Source organism: Coturnix japonica, chromosome 5 (assembly GCF_001577835.2).
Source record: "Coturnix japonica isolate 7356 chromosome 5, Coturnix japonica 2.1, whole genome shotgun sequence".
Classification (NCBI taxonomy): Eukaryota; Metazoa; Chordata; class Aves; order Galliformes; family Phasianidae; genus Coturnix; species Coturnix japonica.
Window position 1 is genome coordinate 2,693,509 of NC_029520.1, and position 26,547 is coordinate 2,720,055.

Sequence of the window (26,547 nt, forward strand, 5' to 3'; positions counted from 1 at the left end):
GAAGAGCACTGGTCACAGAATGGACTCCTGGGGAGTTTTAGTGTTAAAAGACAGAGTAATGTGCTTGGTAGGTTCAGCAGGGCACTTGATTTGTCATTGCAATCAAGTACAAAGACAAGCTCAGACTTTATGAGCTCTATCCTGCTTTGTGTGTTCCGTGGAAGGGCATTGCTGAGGAAGACCTTCAGTCATTTGATTTCTCACGTGTGTGTGATGTTCCATCTTTCTGGAGATGCAAAGGATAGCATGAGAAGCGACAAAACAGTGGTTACAAGGTATTTGTGCATGGGTTTGATATAGAGAAATAAGAACTGTGTTTCAGTTGAGCAAGTTTGCCATTTTTATAAGGTTGAAAAACATTAGTAAAGTACATTAGTTTTGATCTCTTAGAACACATTGTTCATGAAGGGAAAAAAAAATCTTACAGTAATACAGAAATCTAAATCAGGTGCAAAGATGAATATAGAATACTTGCATAGTTCTGTACAGCTTGCTTAATTGCGTTTATTGAAAGGATATCATTTTCTTTTTAAGTCACAGGCTTTGAAAGAGCATGGATAATTTTATTTTTTTTTTTTTCCAGATATTTAACCTTTTGAATTCTTAAGTGCTTTAGTAATGATCTCAACTTTTCCCCTGTAATTTCAGAAAATTATAAAATTGCAGATTTTCAAAATAGCTCTATACGCCTCCACAACGGGTCTTGTGACACATTGAGCTGTCTTACGTGGGCCTGATGTACAAGCAGGTGACTTGAGATCGGCACAAAGGTTGCTGGAGGAGGCTAAAGAAAGCCTTCTAATTAATGAGCAGGCTTTTTGTTGGATCTTGCTCTAAGAAGCCATTGTCACATGCGGAATCTTTAAGTCATTGAAAGCTAGCATGGAGCTATGCCATAGTTGGTAAAGTACAAGTTCTTTCACTCTGCAGCATTACCAGCTGAGGTGATTTGCAGCCAAAATTCTCAGGCAATCCAAGGTTGCATGCTGATGAAATGTGTATTTGTCATCTGTTGGCAGTCCATATCCAGCCCATAAGCAACAAAACCACATCTCAGTTTGTTTCAGTGTGTGCAAACAAATGTGTGAGAACCAAAACTGCATTTCAGTTCCACAAGAAACTGTCAGCTGAGTTTTAGAACAATTTTCTCTTCCTCTAGGTGTCACAACTTGCCAGTTCTTCTGAGCTTCCTGTTCATGCAACGAATACGTCAGCAATAATACTTCCACCGTTAAGAGTTCTAGAGTTATATTAAGTTTTTGCACTGAGAAGTAGAGCTACTGAAGAAGCAGGTTCAAAAATCATTGCCCTAGAAGTGCTTCTAAGCCAATCACGCCATTTAAAGATGATTTAGAAGAATCAAAACCTTTATCTTGGTCTAGAAATGTGAAGTCTCGTCTGGGTGTGGGTTCTTTGCAAAACCTGTTTGCACAGTAAGTGTTTTAGGCATATTCCTTCTGTGCCGCATTTTTGCTCAAGGAGGCTTAATCCATGTAAAACAATGTGTTTTTAATTGCAGGTGTTAATAAGTAGGTTAAATAATAATTGTTTTCATGAGGTAGTTAATTGTTGCAGCCATTAGTAATGCCAGATGTTGAGATCTCCCAGGGTTTCAGACCCTTCATTTTAATCTTGACAGGTGCTACTTTAAAGTAGTACTGAAATTCATGCAGTTTCCCTGCAAAAATCTTCTTAGATATAATATTGCCTAAGTGTTTCAGATAACCGTGCTTCAGAGAAAAAGCAATGCTGTAGCAGCTGAAAAACAAGCTGCCAGTGTATAGAGTACTTAAAGAAATAATGATGATAATAATACTAAACATGTTGAGTTCCCTCAAGACTGAACTTGGTTCTTTGTTGACAGCGGAGTTATTGCATGCATATTGGTGGCTTCAGATGCCTGATATTAATTGGGTCATTGGTGAGTATGTTGCAAAATAGATCACTAAAAACTGTTTTGCTTTCACTGCATCCGCTATATGCAGATAGATTTTTTACATATATGAATATGTGTTGCTAGATGCAAGTAGGAAACATGACAGTTAGGTAAGGACGAGTAAGTGGAATGCATTCACCTTATTTGTCTTTTCCTTTTCCCATCTTATATTAGAAATAAGACTTAAAAATGATTGTATTTCCTAACCAGCAATAGTTTAAAATATTTTGGGGCCCTCTCTTGAGGGTAAAAAGTAAATAGAGTCTACAAAATTACTATTCGACTATCAGTGCTATGAGGAGCAGCAACAAGCTGCTGAAAGATTGTAAAATGAGCTGTTGGAAACATGAAGTATCTGCTGGTGTAATCAACTCAGTATATGGAATCTATATTGGGCAGTATTAATTAGAGCTGAAGCTGTTTCAGGACACACTCTTGGTTGTTGCACAGTCACAGTTCCATTACTGCAGAGCAAAGTACTGTGGGGAAACACCATTGGGACAGAAGGGAGCTGTGGGAGCAGCACTTGCAGCACACAGACTGCATTAAAGAATGAGGTAAAAAAAAAAAACCAAAAAACCCAAGCATCCAAGTGGTGCTGTTCAACTACAGAGTTTAACTTGCGTGACAAAGGATAGTGGTAGAGAGATGTGCCCATAGTTAGAAATTGGCCATATCAATATATTTCAGTATCTTTTAACCTGCTTTGTGTACTTAAAATATGCATAGATAATACTTACCATTACACTGTAGTGCATTGCATCAGTCTGAACTCTGCAATTAGAATACGTTGGATTTAATCTTCACTGTACTTCTGTTTATTAAGTACTTGTCAGAACACAAAGCGTATGTTCAGAAACCTGGCAAGACCCGAAGAGCTTTGGCATTACTGTGCTACACACACTCCATCACTGATTCAGCAAAGTACTGTGAGAAACAAACAGCGTGCCTTGTTTCTTTGGGATGAATTTTTCAGTTTTTACTGAAAAGTTTTCCAAATATGTAGCTGATATTAATAAAGAACTCTGTAAATGCTTCAGTAAATAAAATGTAGTAACTATTTAGTGAGAATGAAGAAGAGATTATTCTTCAGACTGTAGGAATCAAGAAGGGCATTGACTGCACTTGGAGAGAGGAACCAATTTCCCTTCCCAAAGTGCCAAAGCTTCTAACTTGTTTTTCTTCCAGCATTTATAAAGCTACTTATGAACTTGAGCATTCTGGAATGTTTGTGCTACCAAAATCTCTGTAGTCCATGTACGGGTTTTGTATTAAAGAATCAAATTAGTAATTATCTAATACCACTAATGTTTGTGAAAGTGAACAGTAATGATCCTGCTGTGCAGGTGGGCTGTATTGTGGCTTTAGCTGCTAGCTCAGAGAAGGGTACTTGCTCCATTCACTTCTTTTTGTTATATGGTGTGGATGATTGTCACAGCTCCCTAAATACAAAGGCAGAATTTCAGCCTGACTGTTGTTAATACAGAAGAGACTGTGGCTATTTTCTGTATGCTGGATGTGAGAATGCATGGCCGTTCCTCTCAAGCTGGTGAAAAAGCTTCCATCTTTCTCCACTGCAATTACATAAGAGTGTAATTTCTATGTGGTGTGTCAGACACCAAATAAGGGTTGCGGTCATTCAAATACATTTAGTTTTAAAATGTCCATTCTAATCTAAAGGACTATAATTAAATATAGAAATACTGAATCTACTTACCAGATAATATTAACAACAGTCATTTATAATATCTCATTTGCATCTTATACATGGCATTGTTTCATCCAATTTCTCTCAGAAGCAATATACCAGTGAAGTAGGAATTGTCAATGATGTAGTTCTGAGCACTGCATCTGTTTCAGATTTATCTCACTTTACTCAGAAGGGTACCTTGCATACAAAGTGCCCTTTGCCAGCCATCGGGCAGCAGTCATGGCTTTAAATCTAGGCATGTAAATGACTTGTACAGAAAGGCAAGGGGAAGCATTTGTACAGGTATGTATGAATCTGAACTGCTTTGCTTCTCTCCATGCTGTAGAAGGATAACAAAGGAGAACAAGTTGCATAACAGTTGACTATAAGTCAGCATAAAAGCAAAGTCTCCTCAGGGCTGGTATTAGCGTTTAAGAGAATAAGAAAAGGCTTTAAATATATATTATGGCAGAGTGCCGAACAGCAGCTCCAGCTGTCTTTCTCAAAAGCATGTGTCCACTTAGCAGTATGTTCTGATCTGTCTTTCAAAGAAAAGATCTTGAAAAATACATACATAATTGATTTTAAAAGTGGTCCACAATGTGCTTCCTTCCTATGTGGAAAGAGAGATGTCAGAGAGTAAATAGGATAAAAGGATATAGCCAGCTTTCCAAATTTAACCCAGGAAGTTCTCCCTTCCTTTCCTTTTTTTCTTCTGAGTGTGTTCTTCACCAATGATAAGCTAAAATAATCATGCTCGAAGTCACTGAGCTTGGAAATTCATGGAGTAAGAAATGATTGCTTAAATGACTCCATGTTGGCTTCACTTGAGATTGTGTTTTCTCCCAGTGGAAGGAATACCCATAATAATGCAGTATGTGCTAATACCCAAAAGGGGGGAGCAGCGCACTCAGGCTTCCTCAGATTTTGAGGCTTTTTTTTGCAGTCCTTTTCTGCTTTCACACCGAAGTGTTGATGTTGTCATGCCTTCAGCATGCACTTGGCTGAGCAGACAGTGGTGTGCTGGGCCACAAGCGTAACCAAGATCTGGCTCTTGTGATTGGCATAAATTCTTACAAAATGATCAGAAAAGCATGAAAGGTCGTCAAATTTTGGAACATGCAAACATTTTCTTTTGTAGAAAAGTATTAGGAATGTCTCTTAATGGTCCACATTGTTGATAGAATAGTCCATGCATTCCAGAAAAAAATTCAGCCAATCTCCAGCAAAAGCTTTTAGTGTTGTTTCCATAGGAACGTTAAGAGAAAATGCTGTTCTTGTTTGACATCATCTTTAGTATAGTAGGCCTCAGTATTTCTCTCCTTCCACCACGGTGAAAGTCCTGATAGTAGTGAAGTCATGGTTAAGTGGACTCATGAATTCTACTCACTTGTAAGTGTTTTGCAGTAGACGTTTATTATCACAGTCTGTACCTGTGATTCACAGTCAAAGAAAACAGAAATATATCTCAATGTGATGGCTTGTGGACCTTCTTTCTTTTGGGAGTGTGAAAATGTTTGCTGGAGGTTTAAATTCTGGGTGAGTAGAAAGCATGAACACCATTGTATTTCTCAGTTGCATCATTACCCAGACAGGAAGCTTTGCTGGGGCAGGCAATGAAGGTGGCCAGGCAGTAGGCACAAGGCTTAGCCCCCAGTAGCTTTGGTACTGGAATGCTGCAGCACATTGCAGATTGCCTCCCTCCTGAAGGCACTTACTTTCTACATTACCTTGTGACAAATTGCTTGTGTATCTAGGCTTGAAAATACCTAATTCCAATCAGAATTAAATTCAAGCAGCTTGGATGTGTAAGATAAATATCATAATTCTGAAGACAAAATCGATAGGTAGCTTTAAGAATGTATGCCTCAAACAAGAAAAAGGATATAATATATGGACTTGGGCGTTGGATTGTAATATTTCATTAGTGCCATGTATTCTGCAGGATTCTGGCTGGTTTTCAAACACTGAGTTAAGCCCTCCTGTACACAGAGAAGAATATAGAATGATTTTGGTGAGCATAGTTTAATTCATGATGACCTTTGTTTTTCAACAGTGAATACTTCTCAGAGTATATAGACTTGGAATCTTTTTTTTTTGTAAAGGACTCTAATGTTCCTCCTTTCATCAGGGATTTTCTATTAAGCTACTGACAGGCATGCAAGAAACCTAGTTTTTCTGATCCTGAACCCTTATCTTCACCCATCTCCGCATCAGCAATGGGTAATATGATTTCATCTTAAGTGTTCATTTACAATATTAGGAGTGATTGCAGCTTCATTCAGTGCTTTAGTTCTCCTTTAGCAGATTTGAAATGATTTTCTTTAATCGAGTTTACTCTTCATACATGAGAAGTATCACTTCACTAAATATACTGTGCTTCTGTTTCTCAGCACTATACATGTAGTGTTTCACTTTTTTTTTGTTAAGTATTTGTTACCATGACAGTATTTAAGGCATTTTGAAATGAATATGAGCCTATAAATACATATTACAAGTCTTCACAAAGAGATTTGAAGCCATTAGTGTCACTTTTGTAGATAAGTACTTAGGCATTCTTAAAGCCAGCAATTATTTGACTGCTTCTCATGATGAGCTATTAAATCCTCACATGAAATTTTGTATGCGTTTTTTATGACTAAGGATTCGCTTATCATAGAGCTCAGCAGCAAACTCTGTATTTGTATTTTCTGATGGTAGAAGAGAACTAGCGAGTTTAGCAGAAAGGAAGATTGGCTGGCCTTCAGCTGTGGAAGCGTATAAGAAAATCAAACTAAACATACCCCACTCCTTAAATTCCTGCTGGAAGGTTGTTCTACAGCTGAAGGAGTTAAAGCCTGTAGAACATTTTTGGTTGTGAAGATGAAGCGCGCAAGGCAGTGAACCATAATGGATGTATTGTAAGAACCAGGCTATTGGGAGGAATGACTTGGCTTCTTGTATCAAGCCTTTAAAAGCACCACGTGAGCACATCTGCGGAGATGGGCTCCCTTGATTTCCTCAGTCTTTTCTATTTCTCCAGGTCATGGCAGTTTCTTCAACTTATAGCTTCGGGTACCAGAGGCTGGAAAATAACTTTCTTGAATCATTTGTTGAAGGCAATTTAAAAATAATATATTGATTTTAGATTAATGCCAGGTAAAAGGAAACTAGAAGAGGCAATCTCAGTGCATTGAGCTAAAACTAAGGAGTTCATGGCATTACCTCGGATGCAGTAAATATTATAAAAGGTAAGGGAATTACTAGCATTGTAAATTGTAAATAGCTGATGCTTTTCATATTGTATTCACATAATGCTGTGTTAACTCTTTTTATTCAGTTATTACTAGAACTCCTTTCCTATACCATTACGTTATTTTTGCAGAGTGTACAGTGCTAATCAGTTAAGAAATGCCAGAATATTAAGTGCTTTCTGAAGCCTTAATTGCAGATACCGTATAGTACATCCTGCCACATTTAATCAGCTCAATGGCAGTTGGCTGTAAAAGAGCCTGCAAACTCAGCGGAGTCATCCAAACACACTTGGGTGATGCTGAAGTCCGGGCTGCTGCCAGCACACCTAGGCAGGCAAGCCTGAAGGGGACCTGTTAATTAATATCCCTGCATGAGAATGGAATGGAGAGATCTCTAGGATCTTAAGTTATCCTAAGTTGTGATTACTATGTTATTTCTTATGCATATTTTTCAGTCTGTTCTAAATAAGAAGAGGGGTAGTTGTTTAAAATGTCACTGAACACTGTCTTAGGGCAAGTAATTTTGCCTATTAAGAAGTCTAGCCACTAGTATGGGGCTGAGCTATTTTTCTTGTCATAACCTCACTGTTAAGCTTCCTGACCACTATGGAGAAGGAAGACCACTGATGGCTCTCTCAAGCGCATAAGCTTATGCAGATGACATTTGTTATCATGTCTGCCATCATCATTCTTCGCTTGCCTAAATAATCCCAGTTTGTTCAATGCTTTTTTGTTGATCATGCACTCACTTTAATTCAGTGCCATATTCTTCTTTATAGACTAAGTGATCACTTTTCCATTCTTAAATGCTAAGTATTTCAGTACATTTATAGCATCATACATTTTTAATGATAAAGACTATATATGTATATATGTTCATAACCTTTATTCAGATTAGCAGCCAACTGCTTTTGAATCCAAGCAATGACAGCTTTAAAAGTCTGAAATCAGAATTCTTGTAGAGAATCATGGAATCTTTTGAGTTAGAAGGGACAGTTAAAGTTTAAGGTCATCTAGTAGAACTCTGCAGTGAACAGGGACACGTACAGCTCCATCAGGGTGTTCAGGTTGGCCTTCTGGGCTGTTAGGGCAAACTGGTGGCTCATATCCAGCTTGCCCTCCACCAGTACCCCCAGGTCCTTTTCAGCAGGGCTGTGCTCTATCCTTTTGTGCCTCAGCTTGTACTGATAGTGGGGCTGCCATGATGCAGGTGCAAGGCCTTGCACTTGGCTTTGTGGAACCTCCTGAGGTTCTCCTGGGCCCACTGTTTAAGCCTGCCTAGGCTAATGTGGATAGCATCCCATCCCTCAAGAGTGTGAACCACACCACACAGCTTGGTGACATCCCCAAACTTGCTGTGGGTGCACTCAATCCCATGGATTAAAGAATTGTAGGATAGAATTATTGAGCTGTTTGATAACCTGGAAATCAAGTCCAACCATCACCTAGCTTTACCATTTAAAGTATCATCAAAAGCTGTACTAACTGAAGATGGAGGGGTTGTATGGCATACTTGTCTTCCATCAATGAGGTCTGTTCTGTTTCAGTGAGAAACTCAGGTTGTGTGATCTGGTTTGGCCCTCAGAAATACATGCTTGTGTCCACGTGTCTTTCTGCATTGCGTCTTGTCACTGGTGTATAACTGACCATCTTCTCATCCCTGTGATCCAAAGAGGTAGTGAAAAATAATTCAATGATTCTTAATAATCAATGTTTGCATTTCTGTCTCCAGAGTTTTTTTAAGCAGGATTCCGTTTGCAGTCTGTTTCACTGCAGACACGTGTTTTTTTAGTTGTTTTTGTCTGTGCTGTTTCTTTTTGCTTCTTGGATCCTGGCATCTGGCTTTTAGTTTCTTATCACGTGGATCTCCAATGTGAGTATGAATAAAGCTGGATAAAAAGACAGGTTACAGCATGTATGAGTTTGTTGGTGTCATGGACGCAGATAGATCTAGAGATGATAACTCTGTGACCAGTTCAGCCTGGTTGTGCAACTAATGGGGCAGGGGTTCCACAGACCCACGCACCATGGAAGGAGGAAAAAGGGAAAGTGTATCATAAAATCATAAAACCATGACAGTCAGGCACAAGGTTAAAATATGGAGTATGGAATGGATGAATTCATATCTTTGGAACAAATTATAGAGACAAATTACAGGAGATTTTGGGGAGTTTATGCTTTCACCAAATGTGGGTGTATTTTTCTGCACATTTTAAAAGCAAGGCTTTTTACAAATTCATATATCCCATTCTAAAACATGTGGGCAAGATATTTATTCAGTGAAAATGTCAGAATTCTTTTTAACATTAGCAAATATGTTTATCCCAATATTTTTGAGAAAGATTTTTCTTTTTGGTTGCAACTGACAAAAATATACTTTTCTCTTTTTTTTTTTCCAGATATAAATATGTATTTCTGTGTCACATGTGGTGTGCACAGATTGAATGCCCTGACTGGGCTCATTGCTGGGTTGCATTCTGTGAGCAATGCTCCTGCTTGTATGGCCAAAGCCCCTGAGCATGTGAGGACAGATGGGCAAGGTACAGCAGCATCTCCCCAGGGATGTGACATATGGTTGGTGTACCCTACAGAAAGTTCATGTACCTTTCATTGGCATGGACTGTATGTATAAATCATTGCAAAGGCACTAGAGAAGTTCCTTAGCTTATTCCAATTATGAGACAGGTGACAAGATAAATGAAGGTTAAAAAAGAAATAAGACGGCTGCTCAGAAAGTAATGCCTCCAATTTATTATGTTAGTCCCCAACATCAGAAGCAGCTGGTGGTGGTATGGCAGTAGGGGTTGAGCTTTCCTGACAATATTCCTTTACCTTAATACACATATAATGACTTACTGCTAACTTATACCAAATTTCATTTTTACTTCAGTAAATTTACATGTTTTACTGCTTACAGCCATTGAAGTTTCATTTGTATTTCAGTGCTTTCTCTCATATCTTGGGCTTTTTGAGACCTACTTGGCCATGAGAAACTACACTCAGATTTTACAGGATTCTCGCTTTCTGCACAAGACCCATCCATTCTTCTCAGTGAACAAAAACCTACCTCTGACAGTACACGGTGCTTTTAGCTTCTGCTGTATTGTCTGTTCATGCAAAACTAGCAGTTCCTGTCTGCACTGATCTCTTGTCACCTTAACTCTAAGGTGACATTTGGCTAACAGATAAATATGATAACTGGCCTCAAAACACTGGACACCTATTCATTTTATGTTTGGTGCATTTAAGCGCTGTCTTCCTCTATTAAAAGACAGAAATGCACTTTCTTCCTTTTCCTTATCCTCATTATATTCTTGCAAATCAACTCAGTTGTACTGCTTCTGGTCTCCCGAGGATGCTCTCAGAAAGCATTTTCAGGATTTCAAGAACAAAGGCTGTGGAATAGCCTACTTTGAGGTGAAAATAGACCCTTCTAGAGATGTGTCTGGTGTTACTGTGTTTGGGGAGAACATGTATTTTATTAGATTTCTGATATTTTTCTGGCAGAAATGTTTGTTACAGCTCTGGAGATAATCCAGACTTCTGGAGCTTTTTAATTCCCACATTCAATTAGGCACAAAAATATTTTGCTTTATTTTCATGGGAATTATTACTGATGAGTCAGGCACAAATCTCATTCTGTTAAAGTTATGTAAGACCAGATATTCCTGAAGGCAGGCTTTGTGAAAGGTGCTGCTTAAGGCTTTAGAATGCAGCCCTTATTTAGAGCTATTGACTTAGCTGTGCTTTTGATGGCAAGTAGACCACCGTGGCAACCTAAAGAAAATGAAAAACCATTCTGTCTGAATTAGTTTCTTTTACTTTAAAACTGAGTTTGTCCTATGCCAGGAAAGATCAAATGTTTGAAAATGCTTAAGGTACATCTCACAAACACAGGCAATGTCAGGGAAGCATGTAGTGATGTTTGCAGGGTCTCAATGTGTTGTACAAAAGTAACAGTAATTGGCAGTGTAGCTGCTTTGGTTTGCATCTTGCCTTACTGGTGTGGTACTTAAAGCAACATTCTAAGTTGTGTTTAACTGAATACAGGTTTTTGTAGACCAAAAATCCCTTTATTCCTGGCATTTTAACACTCTTCAAAAATAAATAAACCAACTTTTCTTTTTTATATATTAAATATTGGCATTTTATTGGCTGCTTCTCTAAATCTTGCAATTTGGGACAAATACTTCACAATCCTAGATGAAAAACTGGCTATATTTATTCATTATTTATTCTTTCAGCCTCTGTGTTATTTGTGTAATTCTTACCACGGTAAAGTTGTTTAACGTAATAGACCTCATTTATTTCTCAAGTTGATCATTACAGGAATTACTCTGATAGGCACCGGGTGGGATCAAGGACTGACTTATGCTAAATTTAGGAAGAGAGTTTTGTGCAGGTGCTGGTAGTTTGCTAATTCTGTTGCTGAATTTCCTGCTGCTTCCATGAGGAAATAGGTCTTTTCTTCACTGGACCCAGTCCAAGAGGTATGTAGTGAAGAAATATAGTTCTGACTTCTCCATGAAAACACTGTAGTAGGTCTTTGGTTTTCTTGTGGCTTTGTTTAACTCTTCATTTCTTATAGTTAACGACTAAAATAAAGATGTGCCTATTTAATTGAAGTTTAAAAAGTTCCAGAAAGGAAAGCTTGCTTCTGAAAATGACTTAAGGGGGAGAAATATCTTAAACTCTCTGTAAGGCCTTTAGTTTTGTTGCATTGTTGGTTTGCTTCTCTATGCGAGGATGGTGTCCTAAGGGACTGCAAAAGATTTCCATGCTGATGGGAATATCAAATGCAAACCCAAATATAAAACTTGTGAATAGTAGAATGGTTATTGTTAAGTTTCTTTCCCAGCAGAATCCTCTTGGGATCACTTTTAACTCTAGTTGGTGCATTTAGTAACAGAGTAATGACCTGGAAGCATATATATAATCCTTATGGCAGCAGTATGCGGAGCCCTAAATTGAGCACAAGTCAACAACAAGCATTTCAGTGAAGAAGCTGGAGACTTTTCCTAAGAGCAGTTTCTCAGGGATGCTGCTGGATCTGGTTTCAGTGCAGCAGAAATTGGGATTTACCCATCTCTTATTGGGTAATGCTGCCCGCTGCCAGGGGGCTGCAACCAGATGATCTTTGAGGTTCTTTCCAAACCAAGCTAATCTTTTTTCTTGGTTGTCATTGAGAAGAGAAAGGATGTCATGCCTTGATGATCACTTGTGATCACTTGTGAAGTTAAAAGCATAAATCATCCTGGCTCTTCCCTTAACCCTGTTCTTACTGAGGTGGTTTGGTTCAACTGATCTATTTAAATGGTGAAGCCTGCAACTGACTATTTCTTTAAGACTGCCTTTAATACCTGTTACAGCCTGCTTTAAAATTCATTTTATGATTTAATATCAAATGCAAAGGATCTATCAGGCCGGCTGGAAATGTGCAGGAAGAAAAACCTGTGAAAACATTATTCTTTCTTTATTAGTCTTTGCATTTGAAAAATGCGAAGATGACAAAAAGGTTATTTTGCAAGTGACAAAGAAATAATGGCTTATCAAGGAGAGAAATCATTGCAGCCAGTTTTGATGCTGGAAATAGTGCTGCTTTCTACATGGAGTACATGTCTTGCTAAAGAGTAAACAGGCTGGGACTTTTCACATTAAAGTATAGGTTAGTACCTGTGCGAGATTCTTGTTAGGAGCTGGTTATGCTTGAATTGTAGCTTGAGAAGTTGGAGCTGTTAAAGTTTACTCCTCTGAAATAAAAATGACATTTCGAAAGAGAGAAAAGATGGCTTTAAAACTTTGTCTGCATACCATACATCTACATTAGGAAAGAAGAATCTGATGAAAGTATGATATATACAAAGTACCTAAATGTCTATATTCCTCTTTCACGGTGCTCATAAATTCAAAACAAAACAAAAAGGGGTAAAATAATGGTATTAAATGGTAACAGTCTTCAAAGCATGATTGACAATATTATTAAATCTCATTATATCATGAACACGTTCATAAATCAGTTTAACAAATGATGTGGTATGACAATGAAAAATACCATCCAGGCTAGCCTAGGAGTTTTACTTGTGCAGTGGCTGCATTTGAACATTTAAAAGAAATAATGTTGACCTGCCCATTTCATTATGGAAAAGGCAATCTGAAAACATGCCTTAGAAAACCAGAGTTCATAAGTTCACTTGATTATAAATCAGCTATGTGAAACTGAATATCTTCAGTATTTGCTGAGGTACTTCAAACAGATGAGAACTAGTTAAAGGAACTTATTGTTTATTCACCATTATCTGTCTTTTAGTTGTGATTTCCCAGAGCTTAATAGAGAAATGATCATGTGTTTGGTTTTCTTTTCTTTTCTTGGCAGCTGCCAATCCGAGTAAGTATATTCATTAGCAGTAAGTGCCTGTTAACACCCATGTTTACTGAAACCTATGTGTTATTGTGTTCTTCATAATGAAGCTGATTTATTCTTCCTTCTGTAGAAATATGTAGAATCATAAGTGTCACGAAATCTATTGCAATCTTTTCTTTGTATCGTATTTTATTAGACAGTCTAATAATGATGACACTGGCATTTGAAACTTCAGGTTCTCACTGTGCTTCTTGAATGATGCTTCATTTTAATTACTTATGTGTTGCATCTGAGTTTGTTTTTTTACGATTCAGAAAGTCCTTTTATCAGGAAAAGCTTTTGATTATGTGAGCTGTTGGTGAGATCTGTGCGTTGTTGATGTTGATGAGATCTGTGTGATTGTGGACATCATTATATACTCTATAAAGCTATTGATTTGACTTTTATAGTAATTACTCCTGCTTCAAGCTAAGATCTGTGATGGATTAAATGGGCAATAGTTCTTAGGTTATTCATTTTTATATGGGCACCTATGAAGTCTTCCTGAGTCTGCTTCCAGTATTAGGTTAACAGTGCATATGGGCTACCTATAAGACTTCCCTCAGATACAGTTCAGAGCTTGTGAAATGTAAAATGATTTTTTCCCTGCTCTTAATAGAAATTATTAACTATATTTCACAGAATGAGGCATAGGAGAGTCTTCCACTTCTTTGTTTCTAGTGGCCAAAACCTGAGAGCTGGTTTTGATTGGAATTTTTCTAGATTGGCGGAAAGTAAGAGTGCATTAAATTGTGCATGCTGATTTAAACATCAGGAAAGCTCATCACGCTGAGGCTCCATCCTTCCTGCCTGCCCTTGCCAGGGAGCCGTGAGATGCAGTACAGCTGGCTATACTGGCTTTGAGCCACAGAAGGATTTGCTTACATAGTGGGAATCCCCTGTTTTCCCTCAGGAGAAACACTCTCTAAGGCAGAAGTGCTAAAATAAAAGGCAGGATCTGATCAAACCATAAACTTTAAGTACCCTTTTCTCCTAGGTGAGAAATTTCTTTAGTCATGCTGTGTTCATATCCATACGCATGCTAAGTGCCAGGGAAACGCTCTTCTGGGAAGGATGAATTAGATGCAGTTTAAACAGAAAAACATACTGTTTTTCAAGTCGTGATTTTGCCTGCCTGATAGCTGTCTTAATCCTTTGTTTCAATGATCTTTCTGCTGTGCTAATTTTGCTATAATATGCACAATAGTCATCTTCACTACATTCCAAAAACTTCCTGCTGGTCATTAGGATTTCCTTCCTTGAAATCTCCCATAAATTTCACAAGCCGTTTTGTACTTTATGGCAGTTCCAAATACCCGTAACATATTAAGTATTGTAATGTTGCGGTTGTAAAGGGCCAGGTTTGACAAAACACCCCTACATAGAAGAGAGGAATAATTGCAGTAAAACAGTTCAGTGACCCTGTTTATTTGTCAGCCACAAGCTGACAGTGTGTCAGAGATGAGTAAGCGTTGGCAAGCAACAGCAAATGCCACCAAAGCTCACAAGTTGTGGAACTGGACTGGGACACTCCAGCAGAGAATGGATTAACATATTAAATTTGCATTGTGAAGGTAGGTTGTGCAACTGTGTAGATGTGCCATGAGATTATTGTGTTGTGACTCATTCTGCACAAGCAGAAGCTCCCTTGTGTTAAGGAACCTGTATTAAAAGGCACAGAGGAATATACAGTAGGAGATGCAAAGGAAATAATTTTCATTTAAATTGAGGCAGTCTCATAAAAGAATTGTACTCTAAAATATACGGATCACTTAAATTGTTGTTGAAATTGAATGACAGTGTGTATTATTTGCATTACCTTATATTTTTGGGTAATAAAATGATTCATCTTGTTGCATACAGTGATTTCTATAAGGATGGAAACTTTTTGCCAGCAGTTCTAATGATACAGTAGGTTCCATGATTAATGATCATATATGACTGCTTAAGAAACTGAGTGTTAAAGCTATCCGGCATAATTACCAAATCAATCTCTTTCTCTATTATTCTGGAGCATCCATTCCTCTAGCTGGCATAGATTTGGTCCAATAAACCTGTCTGGGCAGCACTGCAGACACTGCCTGGTGCAGCTGTGTTTGAGTGGGACAAGACTGGGGCCATAGCCCAGTGCTCCTGCTTGTGCTGTTGGCGCAGAGCCTTCCTTTCAGGAGCATTAAGAAGCCGAGTCCTGTCCTCTCGTAATTATTTAGTGATCTATGGTACCTTTGGAGGCAATAGGAGCTTACCTCTGTCTGCCTTAACCTCAAATTAGCACTGAATTGAGCAAAGCATGGTGAGCTTGGGAAAGTCGTGAAACAAAATACCTTTTCAACCCATTAGCCATTGCATTTAAATACCAGAAGTAGTTTGCTAATCAAAGGCCTGTCATCATGGACTTGTAGGCTGAGTTTCAGAGAAGAGTCGTACAACTTTCTTCAAGCTGCTCAGGTTTGTTTGAGGAAGATGCCTCAGAAATTCATGGCACTCCAAGCAGCAGAAATATTTGTATTTCCCATTTCTTTCCAGCGCAATTGGAGAGGGTAAAGAACAGCATCAGGAGATAAAGATTTAGAAGCATTTGCTGCAGAGTAAATTACACTGTAATTACAGCAGAGAAATAGGGTAGTAAAATGGACTCTCTCCACTAATCTTTTGAGGATTCCTGATACTGGGTACAGCAATCACAGATCTGTTGGCCTCACGTGGTCTTTCCTACAGAAAAGTAGGGATCTGAAGAATTGTTGCGTTATTGCAATTTAGGCTTAATGAGCATTACAATTAACATAAAGGGAAACTTTCAGGATTTAGTGAGTGAACATGTCCAGATGTTCAAATGACTGGTAACAATATTAATGCCTGATGCTGCAAGCATGAATCTAGGAAAACTGGACAGTTTCTTGTCCCCAGGTAGGCAGCATGAGCAGCTGTTGCATTGTTTGTTCTGTCACCAGCAAGGACATAAAACAGAGAACTTGGTCGCCATTAAAACATGGAGTTGTAACATTAACATGGGGCAAACTCAGGGAAAAAAAAGAGCAAGATTTCCATTCTCTTCACATAATTTGTTACCTATTCCATTGTTCTTTTGTAATGCTTTTTTTGGGGGGGGGGGATTTTAATTCTCTGACTTCTGTTTAGTAAATGATTGTAGTGAAGTTGACACTAAGGTACTGTCCTAATGGCTTTAGGGCATATGTACCACAGAATGATGTCATTAAGCATGTTGTGAATTCGATTGTTTTTATTGATAGAAGGGTGGGCAAAGAATTCCTAGATTCTGTACACAGCTTGGTGTTCTTCAAAATTAAATACTTAAGACATCTTGATTTAGTTGGAGAGTTGCTTATTAATTGAATGAAACCTTGAACTTTCTTAATTAATTAGTAGTGTTTCTTTGTTATGGTGTAATACACCTGAGCTTTGTGCTTTTTTCTTTTGACTTCTTCAGGTATGAATACAAGCAAGAGTGAGACGGTGAAGGAACACCCACTGAAACCCTCTAGAAGATCTATGCCATGCTTAGCGCAGAGCCAAACACATCCTCAGAGTCTGAGCAAGCATTCTTCATTTCTGCAGCCAAATCGTGTACAGCCACAGCCTCAGCCTTTGAGTGCAGGGACATCTACGGCTACCATTGATGTAGTGTCAGAACGAGGTAAGAGGCTGTTGTCTTACAGCATCATGTTCCACACTGGCAATGGAAGGGATCGTGGTTTCTGGTATCTCTGGCTGATCTGCTGGAAAGGAGTCATCAGTGTGCTTTTGTGGCCAAGATGGCCAGTGGTATCCAGGGGTGCATAATGAGGAGAGTGGCCAGCAGGTTAAGGGAGGTGATCCTTCCCCTGAACTTTGGCTTGATGAGGCTGCATCTGGAGTGCTGCATCCAATTCTGGGCTCCCCAGTTCAAGAAACACAAAGACATGCTGGAGAGACTAGCCAGGAGCCAGAGAGATGGTTATGGGCCTGGAGCATCTCCCTTATGAGGGCAGACTGAGAGACATGGGACTGTTCAGCCTGGAAAAGAAGTCTGAGAGGAAATCATATCAATGCTTATAAATATCTAGTGGGGGGAGTGAAATGGTTAGGTACCAGCCACCGTTCAGTGGTTCCCAGCAATAGGACAAGTGGGCACAAACTGAAATACAGGAAGTTCCATATGAATATGAGGAAAAGCTTCTTGACTTTGAGGGTGACTGAGCTCTGGAACAGGTTGCCCAGAGAGACTGTGTAGTTTCCTTCTCTGGAGATATTCAAAACCTACCTGGATGCTTTCCTTTGTAGAGTGCATAGGGAGCCTGCTTTAGCAGGTAGTTGGGCTCACTGATCTCTAGAAGTCCCTTCCAACAGCTGTGATTCTGTGTTCTTAGATATAATTTTTAAGCAACTTCCATAAAATTACAAGGACTTCATTTAGATATCTTACAACTTGTCAAAGAGACATTGACAGAGTTGCCCACAACTGATAGAAGAACCTTGCTGTTGAATTCTTGAGCACAATCTCTAGAATGCTTAAAGTGAGACTTAAACATGTTTTTGTTTTATTTTTCTGAATTACAAGCTTGTATTAGCTCACTATAAACACTTCAAGAAAGTACTGCAATATGCTGTGAAACAGCATGGGAGTTTCAATAGTCTCTCCTAGGGGAGAGAGTTAAAAATAAATACTGGGTTTTTTATACTAGATGTCAGTACGATTAAGTGGGAGCAAACTGGTTCATTGACTGTCACATACACCAAGGAAGACTGATATGAGGAAAATGAAAGAAAAGGCAGAAAATCCCTATGAATTTTACCTTATTTTGAATGAAGGGATTGTTTTTATTTTGTGATTTATTTTTAAATAAGCATGAATTAACAGATAGACCAGTCCAGCTGGAGTTCCCAGCCACTATATGTGTACTCTACAGCCAAACACTGTTGTCAGCTCTGTGTGAAGCTGCACTGAGTAAATTAACACAACCTTTTTCTGCTACTAAATTTTGATCAGCCCTTCCTTAATGTCACTAGGCAGTAAATGTTTCTGTGATGTTATTCTACCACAGGAAGCTTCTCTTAGGAAGAAAGTAATTTTTGTTTGTTTGTTTTTGCCGGTGGAAAATAGTCATTAAAATTGCAGCATAAATCATTTTGTTTGAGTCACTGTCAGCTTTAAAAGTGCATATTGTGTGCATATGCTGATATGACTGTTGTATTTCTTCCAGCTAAAGTGATGGAGACTTTAGAAAACAACTTGCTCAAGCTGTCTAGTACAGAGTACAATGATCCGTTCTTAGGTAAGTTTATGTCTGAACTGCAATAATATCAAATAGCTGATGTTTCAGTTCCACTTGTGGCATTTAAGTGTGATAAGGCCATACTTACCCTGAAGTGCCAGGTGGGTTGAGACAAAATATGACTAAAGAAATACTGTCTTGCTTATTTTAAGGGAAACATTTCAGAAAGTTTCCTAATGCTTTATCACTTTTTGAACTAACTGTACATAAGGAAAGAAGTGTTTATTTTTGCACATTTGATGTAATCATTTCCCATAACAGTTATTCATAATACAATTGCTTTGAAATGCTTTTCTGAACCCCTCTTGAAATTGTTCTACGTATATGTATATATATATTTTGTTCAGTATTGCCATGTGTGCATTTCTGTTGCTTTTGCTTTATCTACAACGTGTTCCAACGTGATTAAAAAGCAGTAGAAATAAAAATAAGGCTGTAATTGGGGTATATTTGTGCATGAATTTATTCTATTTGGATACTCTATGCCGGTGAAAGTAGAAAAGAGGTCCCAGAATAAACCCTTCCTTACAAGTGCACCATGAGTCTATATATAAACAGAAAAGGAATAACTCGCAGGTTCCAAAATTAATTTTGAAATCCTTTCTTGATATATTACCCATTTGGGGTACATTAAAGGTTTCTCTGAACCGTGCATCACTACTGTGAAAGCTCCTTTTGCTTACAGTCAGCATAGTACCAAACAAGAAGTGGTTGCTTCACGCTGAAGGAGATTTGCTTTCAGAAAGCTATTTTTCCTTCTCTCACATGTTTTTGTATTGATTTTTCTTGCTTCCCAATATATACGATAGAGAAAAAGCTCTTCAGGGTCTCTTAGAGAAGTGGCTATTGGAAATGTGAGGGTAATTGATACGTACTTGGAAACAAAATAAAAATGTTCCGAAATCATAACAGAGTATAAAACCTTGGCATAAAGATGGTATGAGAATACCATGCATCTCAGTGATGTTCCAGCTGAAATGCTACTGTCCCCCAGTGTCATTGGTTTTATTGATTGTGCAGGCATTTTCTTTATCCCTTTCTTTTTTCCCCAATTTATTTAAACTAATTTATTTAAGTGATATTGCCGCATATTTATGTATGGCAATGATATTTTTTTCCCTTGGTAAATGGTATTTCTCATTCATGTAACTTATTTTTCACCTGAAATGAAATGCAGATAACTTGGAAATTAAGGAAAAGATGGATTGTGTCACATCTGTTCAAAATGGTATTACATTTTTCATGGATGCTCTTCACTTCTGACTACAGCTACAGTCTTTGAAGGGACAGAAAATGTTGTTCAAATGGTAGCCTTTTCAAACTTGGTTCATTTATTTGCTTTTATAAATTGAGATGTCTCCAGTCAGGCGCTGGAACGGACTGCACAGTGAGGTAGTGGACTCACCATCCCTGCAAGTGTTTGAGAAATGTTTAGATGTTGTACTGATGGACAGTGTTTAGTGGAAATATTGGTGATAGGCGATGATTGGACTGGATAGTCTTAGAGGTCTTTTGTGACTTTGGTGGTTCTGTGATAATATCAGCATTATCGGTGAAGTTCACCAAGATAAATCAGGGACAGTTAAAGGTACTTTTAAACAAAACCAACCAACCAAAAATGAAGAATAATTTCTATATGTGTGTATATATATATAAAGGCCTTTCTACAAATCATCAAAATACAGTTTTCTGTTTGTGAATCCAGTCTATGTGGGTAGGAAATTGTGTTCAAGGCAAAAGCTTCACTTTCCTGAACCTGAAAAGAGCAGTATTGCTGTTTGAACTTTGATCGTGAAGATGAGAATGACGCAGCTCTGCCCTGTGATTTAGCTGGTGCTTTGGCGTTTTGATGGAGTCTGCAATGTAGGCTGATTAATGGGTATCATCTTCATAGGGAACCTTTTCAAACTACTCTCCTGAGAACATGAAAGAACGCTGAATTAAGTGAATGTGGTGAATTTCTAATTAGGCTCTATTGTGGAAACAGCCCAAATAGACCGAATGGCTTTCTCTCAGTATCATAACTGTCCATAATTTCTTCCTTTTCCTGAGAAGAGGATAAATAGACAGCAGATAAAAGGCTTGAGTTCACCAGAAACCTTCTCCTTTATTTCAGTGGACTGTAAATAAGCCGTAAACGTAAAGGATTTCTTTAGTCAGTTCTGATGGATTTGCAAAGGAGGCAGTTTACAGCACCTTTGTAAGAGCTGACAGACAAAAGCAGTCAAGGACATTCTCCCTTTGTCCTCTGACAGTTTTAGGTGATCAGAAATGTTTTGAGTTTGATGGGTCAGTAAATACAAGGAAAGAAGGCACTGAGCTTCTGTAAATATAGTGTGAATTTCTGTGCTTAATGTGGCTATCGATAATAGAGTCTCTAGTTGGAACTGGAAAAAATAAGTGGGGAATGGTTAGTTAGGGCAACGACATGCAAAAAGTTTTATAAACAGATTTGCAGCCACTGGAAGGTTAACTGATGACTTGGTCCGTCCAGGAGCAGCTGCTGCTCTGGTGCAGGGCTGTGTGCATGCACATCTAGAAGGAAACAATAATTGTTTGTTTGAATAAAACATTTATTTGTCTTCAAAGACCATCATGTGCAAAAAAAAGAGTGAACTTTCTCGCTTATTATTTACAACTTTGGCTGTCAATCTTCTCTAACAGGAATCTGTATGTGAACAGAGCCTATTTTTCCATCTGCTAGGTCTGTATAAATTTGTCATTAGTGCTGCCAGGTTTGAGCTCCTTTATGTCACTTTCAGACATTATAAGCCACATTCAGAAAGGGATTTTTTTATAACACAATAGATCGATGCCTTTAAAAATCACATATAGCTAACATACCAAGATTTTCAGAAGTTAGGCCATATCGGAAACACTGTTAGACCAGGTGAAAAACCAGCAAGCTGCAGAGGGAGCTTGTTAACTGGGAAATTCAATTTGCTCTTTCCAACAGAAATATGTACGTGGAAGTAGCTTTCTAAACTGTGCCAGTGTACACAGAACAAGAGCAAGCTGAAATGTCTCATTTCAAATAAGATGTCAAAAATGAATAGTGGATAACCCAATCGATGGAAATTGTCTTTGGGGATTTAGATATAAAAAGTATCTAGTTTTATCTTATTTGGCAGTTTTTGTCAGCTGCCTCATTAGCAAATAAAATAACACTTTTAAATTCATTTATCCTTTTTTCTTCCTTTGAGTTTTTTTTATTTATTTATGAATTAGGTCAATTATGAGTGTCTTATGCATAGTAATGCAGAGATTGCAAAGCGTGTGACTAAAGAAAGCTGGACTTAATTTCTGCTTCAACAGAAATGAGAGGTTTTCACTGTGCTGTTTAGAATACATTTTTCAGGAACCTGTTTGATCTTCAAACAATGTTTGTGTGATTAATAATAATTTTTAATAATAATGAGGTTTAAAATCTAAGTATTTTTGCCATTTAATCTGCCTGTACAAATTGTGCATACCATTTTACCTCCTCCAGAGAGCACAGAAACCTGCTAACTGCCTCTGTGAAAATGATGTAAACTCTGTGTAAAGGTTACATCTGTGTGAGAGCTTATGAGAAGCCTGCACTTATCAGCTGCGCTCCCCTTTGGTTTGTAGGTGTAGATATACAGGTGAAAAAATGTCTATAGCATGTATACCATATAGTATTACATATTACATAGCAGAATAAAATAAGTTGGCCTAATTGCATGACAACATCATTTATCCAGGTGTCCACCACTTTCCTTCTCCAAGATACTTATTGTTTCTGGGACTAAAATGGGGGCAAAAAGGGATTATAACTAAGGGAAAACCAGATTAATTTCTAGACTAATCTTATTCTTACTTAAGCTTACAAGACTTTAGAAGAATCATCCTTTCAGTATTTGTGAGGTGAAAACTATTTTGGAACGATTTTTATATTATTTTCCTGTTCTGGAATAACATCACTTTTCACTTGAAAAACATCTGCTAAAATATTAATTGATTGTGTGTCACAGGGAAATTGGAACAAGTACTTTTTGTGTTGTAATTGTCATAAAATTAAAAAGACATTCTTGGCCCTTCAGAAATATGAGATAGAAAAAAAGACAGATGAGTAATTAAGGAGGCACAAAGTTGAAGTTGTAAAGTGTGGGTCTAGAAATTTATTTCTCAGTGCTTTGCATTGTTAGGTGAAAGACATCCAAAAATTAAATCATTTTTTCTCCATCATTTTTTTCCTTATAAATGCTTTTAGGGCAAATTTTACTGCAACGCAGTAAGCATAGCAAAACCGTATATGTCAGAACAGTAGATGCCTCTTGTGATGTATAAAACCAAAGTCACTCATCATGTCTCTGTGTTACAAGATGGCAAAACAGAGCAACTAGTAGTTTTTCAAACAGCTTTGGTGAAGAGATCTATTACCCAATTGCTTAACGATTTTTGTGTTGTTATCTTTTTAACTGTATATCTGACTTTAATTACTATTAAAACTTGTTATGTGACAGCTGCTCAAAAACTCTCAACTACCACACAAGTTTCACTTAATGTAATTAAGTTCAGTGCATTAGCAAGGTATGTTTTTGGCTATAAGCATATCTTAAAAATGCCAGTATCTCAAAAACAAATGAGAGGATCAAATTAAGACCGATGTCCTTGAAAACACTTTGAGGGCAGGTATGTGAGCATCTGCCAACCTGTACTCTCATTTCTGGTCTTCACATTGCAAGATGTATTTTTCTTCCTGATACTAGTCATGAATTTTTGTTTGTTTTTCCTCTTTTCTTCACATCTCTTTGAGTTTTTTTGCAGGTTTTGCAGTTTTCAGTTCAGCTTTTTCTGGGATTGCTATTTATTGTACCGTTACCATTAAAGTAGGAGAGCTGTTTTTACATCAACCTACCCAAAAGGACAGAAATCATTTTACTTTTGGGGTTATTTAATTTGATTCTGCAGTAAAAGAGAACTGGAAGAACATTTTATAAACAAGCATTGCAGTCTTTCTGCCAACTTCCCCAGTCTGTACACTGACTAAAGGTTTTTGATACACCTCTGCAAATAGGTGAGTTGAACGAACGTATTTCAGTACATAATCATTGATCACTGGCTGCTGTACAGCAGTATTTAGTGATAGCCAGGAATTTGATCAACCTTAAATTCATGGAATTAGAATTGTTTGAGTTGGAAGGTACCTTTAAAAGTAATCTAGTCCAACTCACCATAATCAGACAGGGACACCTACAGCCTAATCAGGTTCCTCCGAGTCCTGCTCAGCCTGACCTTGGATATTTTCAAGGATGGAGCATCCACTGCATCTCTGGTGAACCTGTTCCAGTGCCTCACCACCCTCACTGTAAAAGCCTTTTTCCATTTATCCAAGCTAGATCTCACCTCTTTTAGTTTGAAACCATTTCCCCTTGTCCTGTGACAACAGGCTCTGCTGAAGGATCTGTCCCCTTCTTGCAGTGCTCCAGGTGAAGTCTTGCCATCAGAGTGAAGAGGCAGGATCACCCTGCTGGCCATGCTGCTTCTGATGCAGCCTAGGATAATGTCTGGCTTTCTGATCTGCAAGAGCACATTGCTGGCTGATGCTCAGCTTGCTGTCTGCCAGTACCCACCTCCAGGTCCTTCATGGTAGGGCTGTGCTGTTTAGTCTCCCAGCTTGTACTTATAGTGGGTGTTGCCATGATTCAGGTGTTGAATTTTGTGAGGCTCTACTTGGCTAACTGCTTCAGCTGATATTTGTTATTGGCAGTAACCATCCAAATGGTTGTCATAGGCCAGGGAAGTTATGGTGGGAAATAGAAAAATAAAATAATGTTTAGTAAACAGTATGTGCTTTCCCACAGCACAGAATGAAGAGCTCGAGGCAGACAAGGCTTTTTCATGATGTTTTATGGAGCTGCAGCTAAATAAGGGGCTCTGTGTTTGAATTTAAAGATGAGTACTTATAATGCAAGGCAAATGGACTCTTAGCCCGTTTCACTGCTTTTTGGGGGATGTTGCATTAAAAATACCTCTGGGCAGTACATCTCCATTTGGGTTTATTGTCTTGATTTGGCTTGTGGCAATTCCAAATGGCAGTTGGTATGAAAACAAAGCAAGCAAACAAACAAAAAAAGATTATGAAAGAATAGATGGCAGCAAATAGTGTTACTTCATAGAAAAGAGTTATATAACAATTGTCGTGGAAGTTTTAAAGCTGCGGTTCTTTAAAAAAGGCTGAGGAAGCTAAATGACTGCATTTGTACAAAATGTGGCAAGCATTGGTGAAACTAGGAGCCATCCTGTTTCAAGTAATTTAGGTTGTATAATTTCCATGCTTAGGGGAACATCGCTTTGATGTAGTGGGAATATTCTAGAAGAGAAACTTCATCTTTCTTCTTCTTGATGCAAGTGACGGATGCCTTATTACAGAAAAGAGCCTGTTCATAGAGGAATGCCACTGACAGCCCTGACTAATTGTTTTTAATTTAAAGTTTCATTTCATTTTAATTGAGGCCATTTTCAAAAATTTTCTACCTGACATTTTGCTGTCTCTGATGTTTTTTCATACAGATGTAACAAACACTGCGATGATAGAATGCTAGCTCTTAATCATCGTTCTTCCCATTTCTGCTATATTTGATCCTACAGTCTTGTGAGATAGCGGTTTTGGTGCATAAAATGTCATCTTTTAATGTACAATAATAAGTATTATCAAGTAAGTTCTATATTATTTTTAACTGTAGGTCTCATCGTTGTTGAGGGGTGTTGAAAGGTTGTTGCTAAAACCTTTTTGGTATATATATATTTGAGGTTGGACTTGATAATCTTTGAGGTCTTTTCCAACCCAAGTAATTTTATGATTCTCTGATTCTGTATTTCATATAACACCTATCTAAGTGGAAGGTAATCCTTTTTATCCAGAAAATGGATAGTACACTTTACAAGCTGTGTTCTCGACAACATAAACAATGTTTCTTATGTGAAAGTATGTTGAACAATAAGGAGAAACTCATTTCATAACTGAATTATTTAAGCTAAACTAAAACATTTCTTGGTAGTGTGAGATGTAATTGAAGTGTTTTTTCCTGTTAAAACTTGGCTCACAAACACAGACTTTTTTATATGCATGAAGTGTTTCTTTCAACACTGATAGCCTGTCTGGCTATAAGAGGCTGTTTCATTTTCCTTCCTTTTATTTTACTGAATTTTCTTCTAAGCTCTTGGTCTTTGGAAATATAAGAGCCGGTCGCATCTGGGAGTAAGTCAGGTCAGCTCATTTACTTCAGAATCCTGTTTCCTACCTTGTATACCTACTACTTTAAAGCATCCTGTAGTCTTTCTGTTCATTTGCTTTTGTTATCCGGAGATTGATACTTTGTTAATATTCTAGTTTGGTGCTCTCACAATCAAAATAGACTATTTTAAACATTAAAATCTCCCTTTGCAGATTTACTGAGGTTAATATCAGCGTAAGGAATTACTGAGGGCTCATTTGGTGTAATTACTAGGTAAGTAGCTAAACAGCAGGGAAAGCAGCTCTCTGTAAATGTTCCAGTTTAATATTCCTTCTCAGAATTGTTTAGGCTACGCGAGATAATTGTGGTTATTTTGTTTCTGTAATATTTACTGTGGAGAATTTGGCTGAACAACTGAATGAAAAATACTTTGTTGTTGCAGATGAGCTTTTCTGAATATAAAATTCGGGAAATTCAAGACTTCAGTTCCCACAGCAACCACGGCTTGTTTCTTGGCTTCTATTTAGGGTTTAGAATTACTGAGATAAATACTGTTCCCAGTTCCTCTGACTTTTCTCATGTTGATGTGAGAGTTGAGATGAAAATTTGGCTCATGATTTGTGAGTAACTTTTCTGCCTCGATAGTTTCAATTTGCAGTTTCTAGACGTGGATGCGCGGGAATAATTATTCCATCTTTTTAATCTTTAAGATATTCTTTTCAAATCTAAACATTTTTCCAGCATTCAATATAATTTGCATGGTCCCATAGTGCACATGCATTATCCCCCATTATATTGCTGCTGAGGAAGTCT

At 37.9% G+C, this 26,547-nt stretch overlaps 1 protein-coding gene across 4 annotated transcripts in view; it reads left to right on the forward strand.

Annotated features, from left to right (window-relative positions):
* The window catches only part of ANO3 (anoctamin 3), a 127,583-nt gene that overhangs the window by 39,303 nt on the left and 61,733 nt on the right, over nt 1-26,547 (forward strand). For 3 of the 4 annotated variants that reach the window (XM_032444968.1, XM_015863407.2, XM_032444967.1), the window contains exons 2-3: nt 16,708-16,914; nt 18,461-18,532. In XM_032444968.1, the coding sequence (XP_032300859.1) occupies nt 16,710-16,914; nt 18,461-18,532 (277 nt within the window). In that variant the 5' untranslated portion in view covers nt 16,708-16,709. Of the gene's footprint in view, nt 1-6,439; nt 6,857-16,707; nt 16,915-18,460; nt 18,533-26,547 lie in introns of those variants that run through there. The other variant, XM_015863408.2, reaches the window with a different exon arrangement.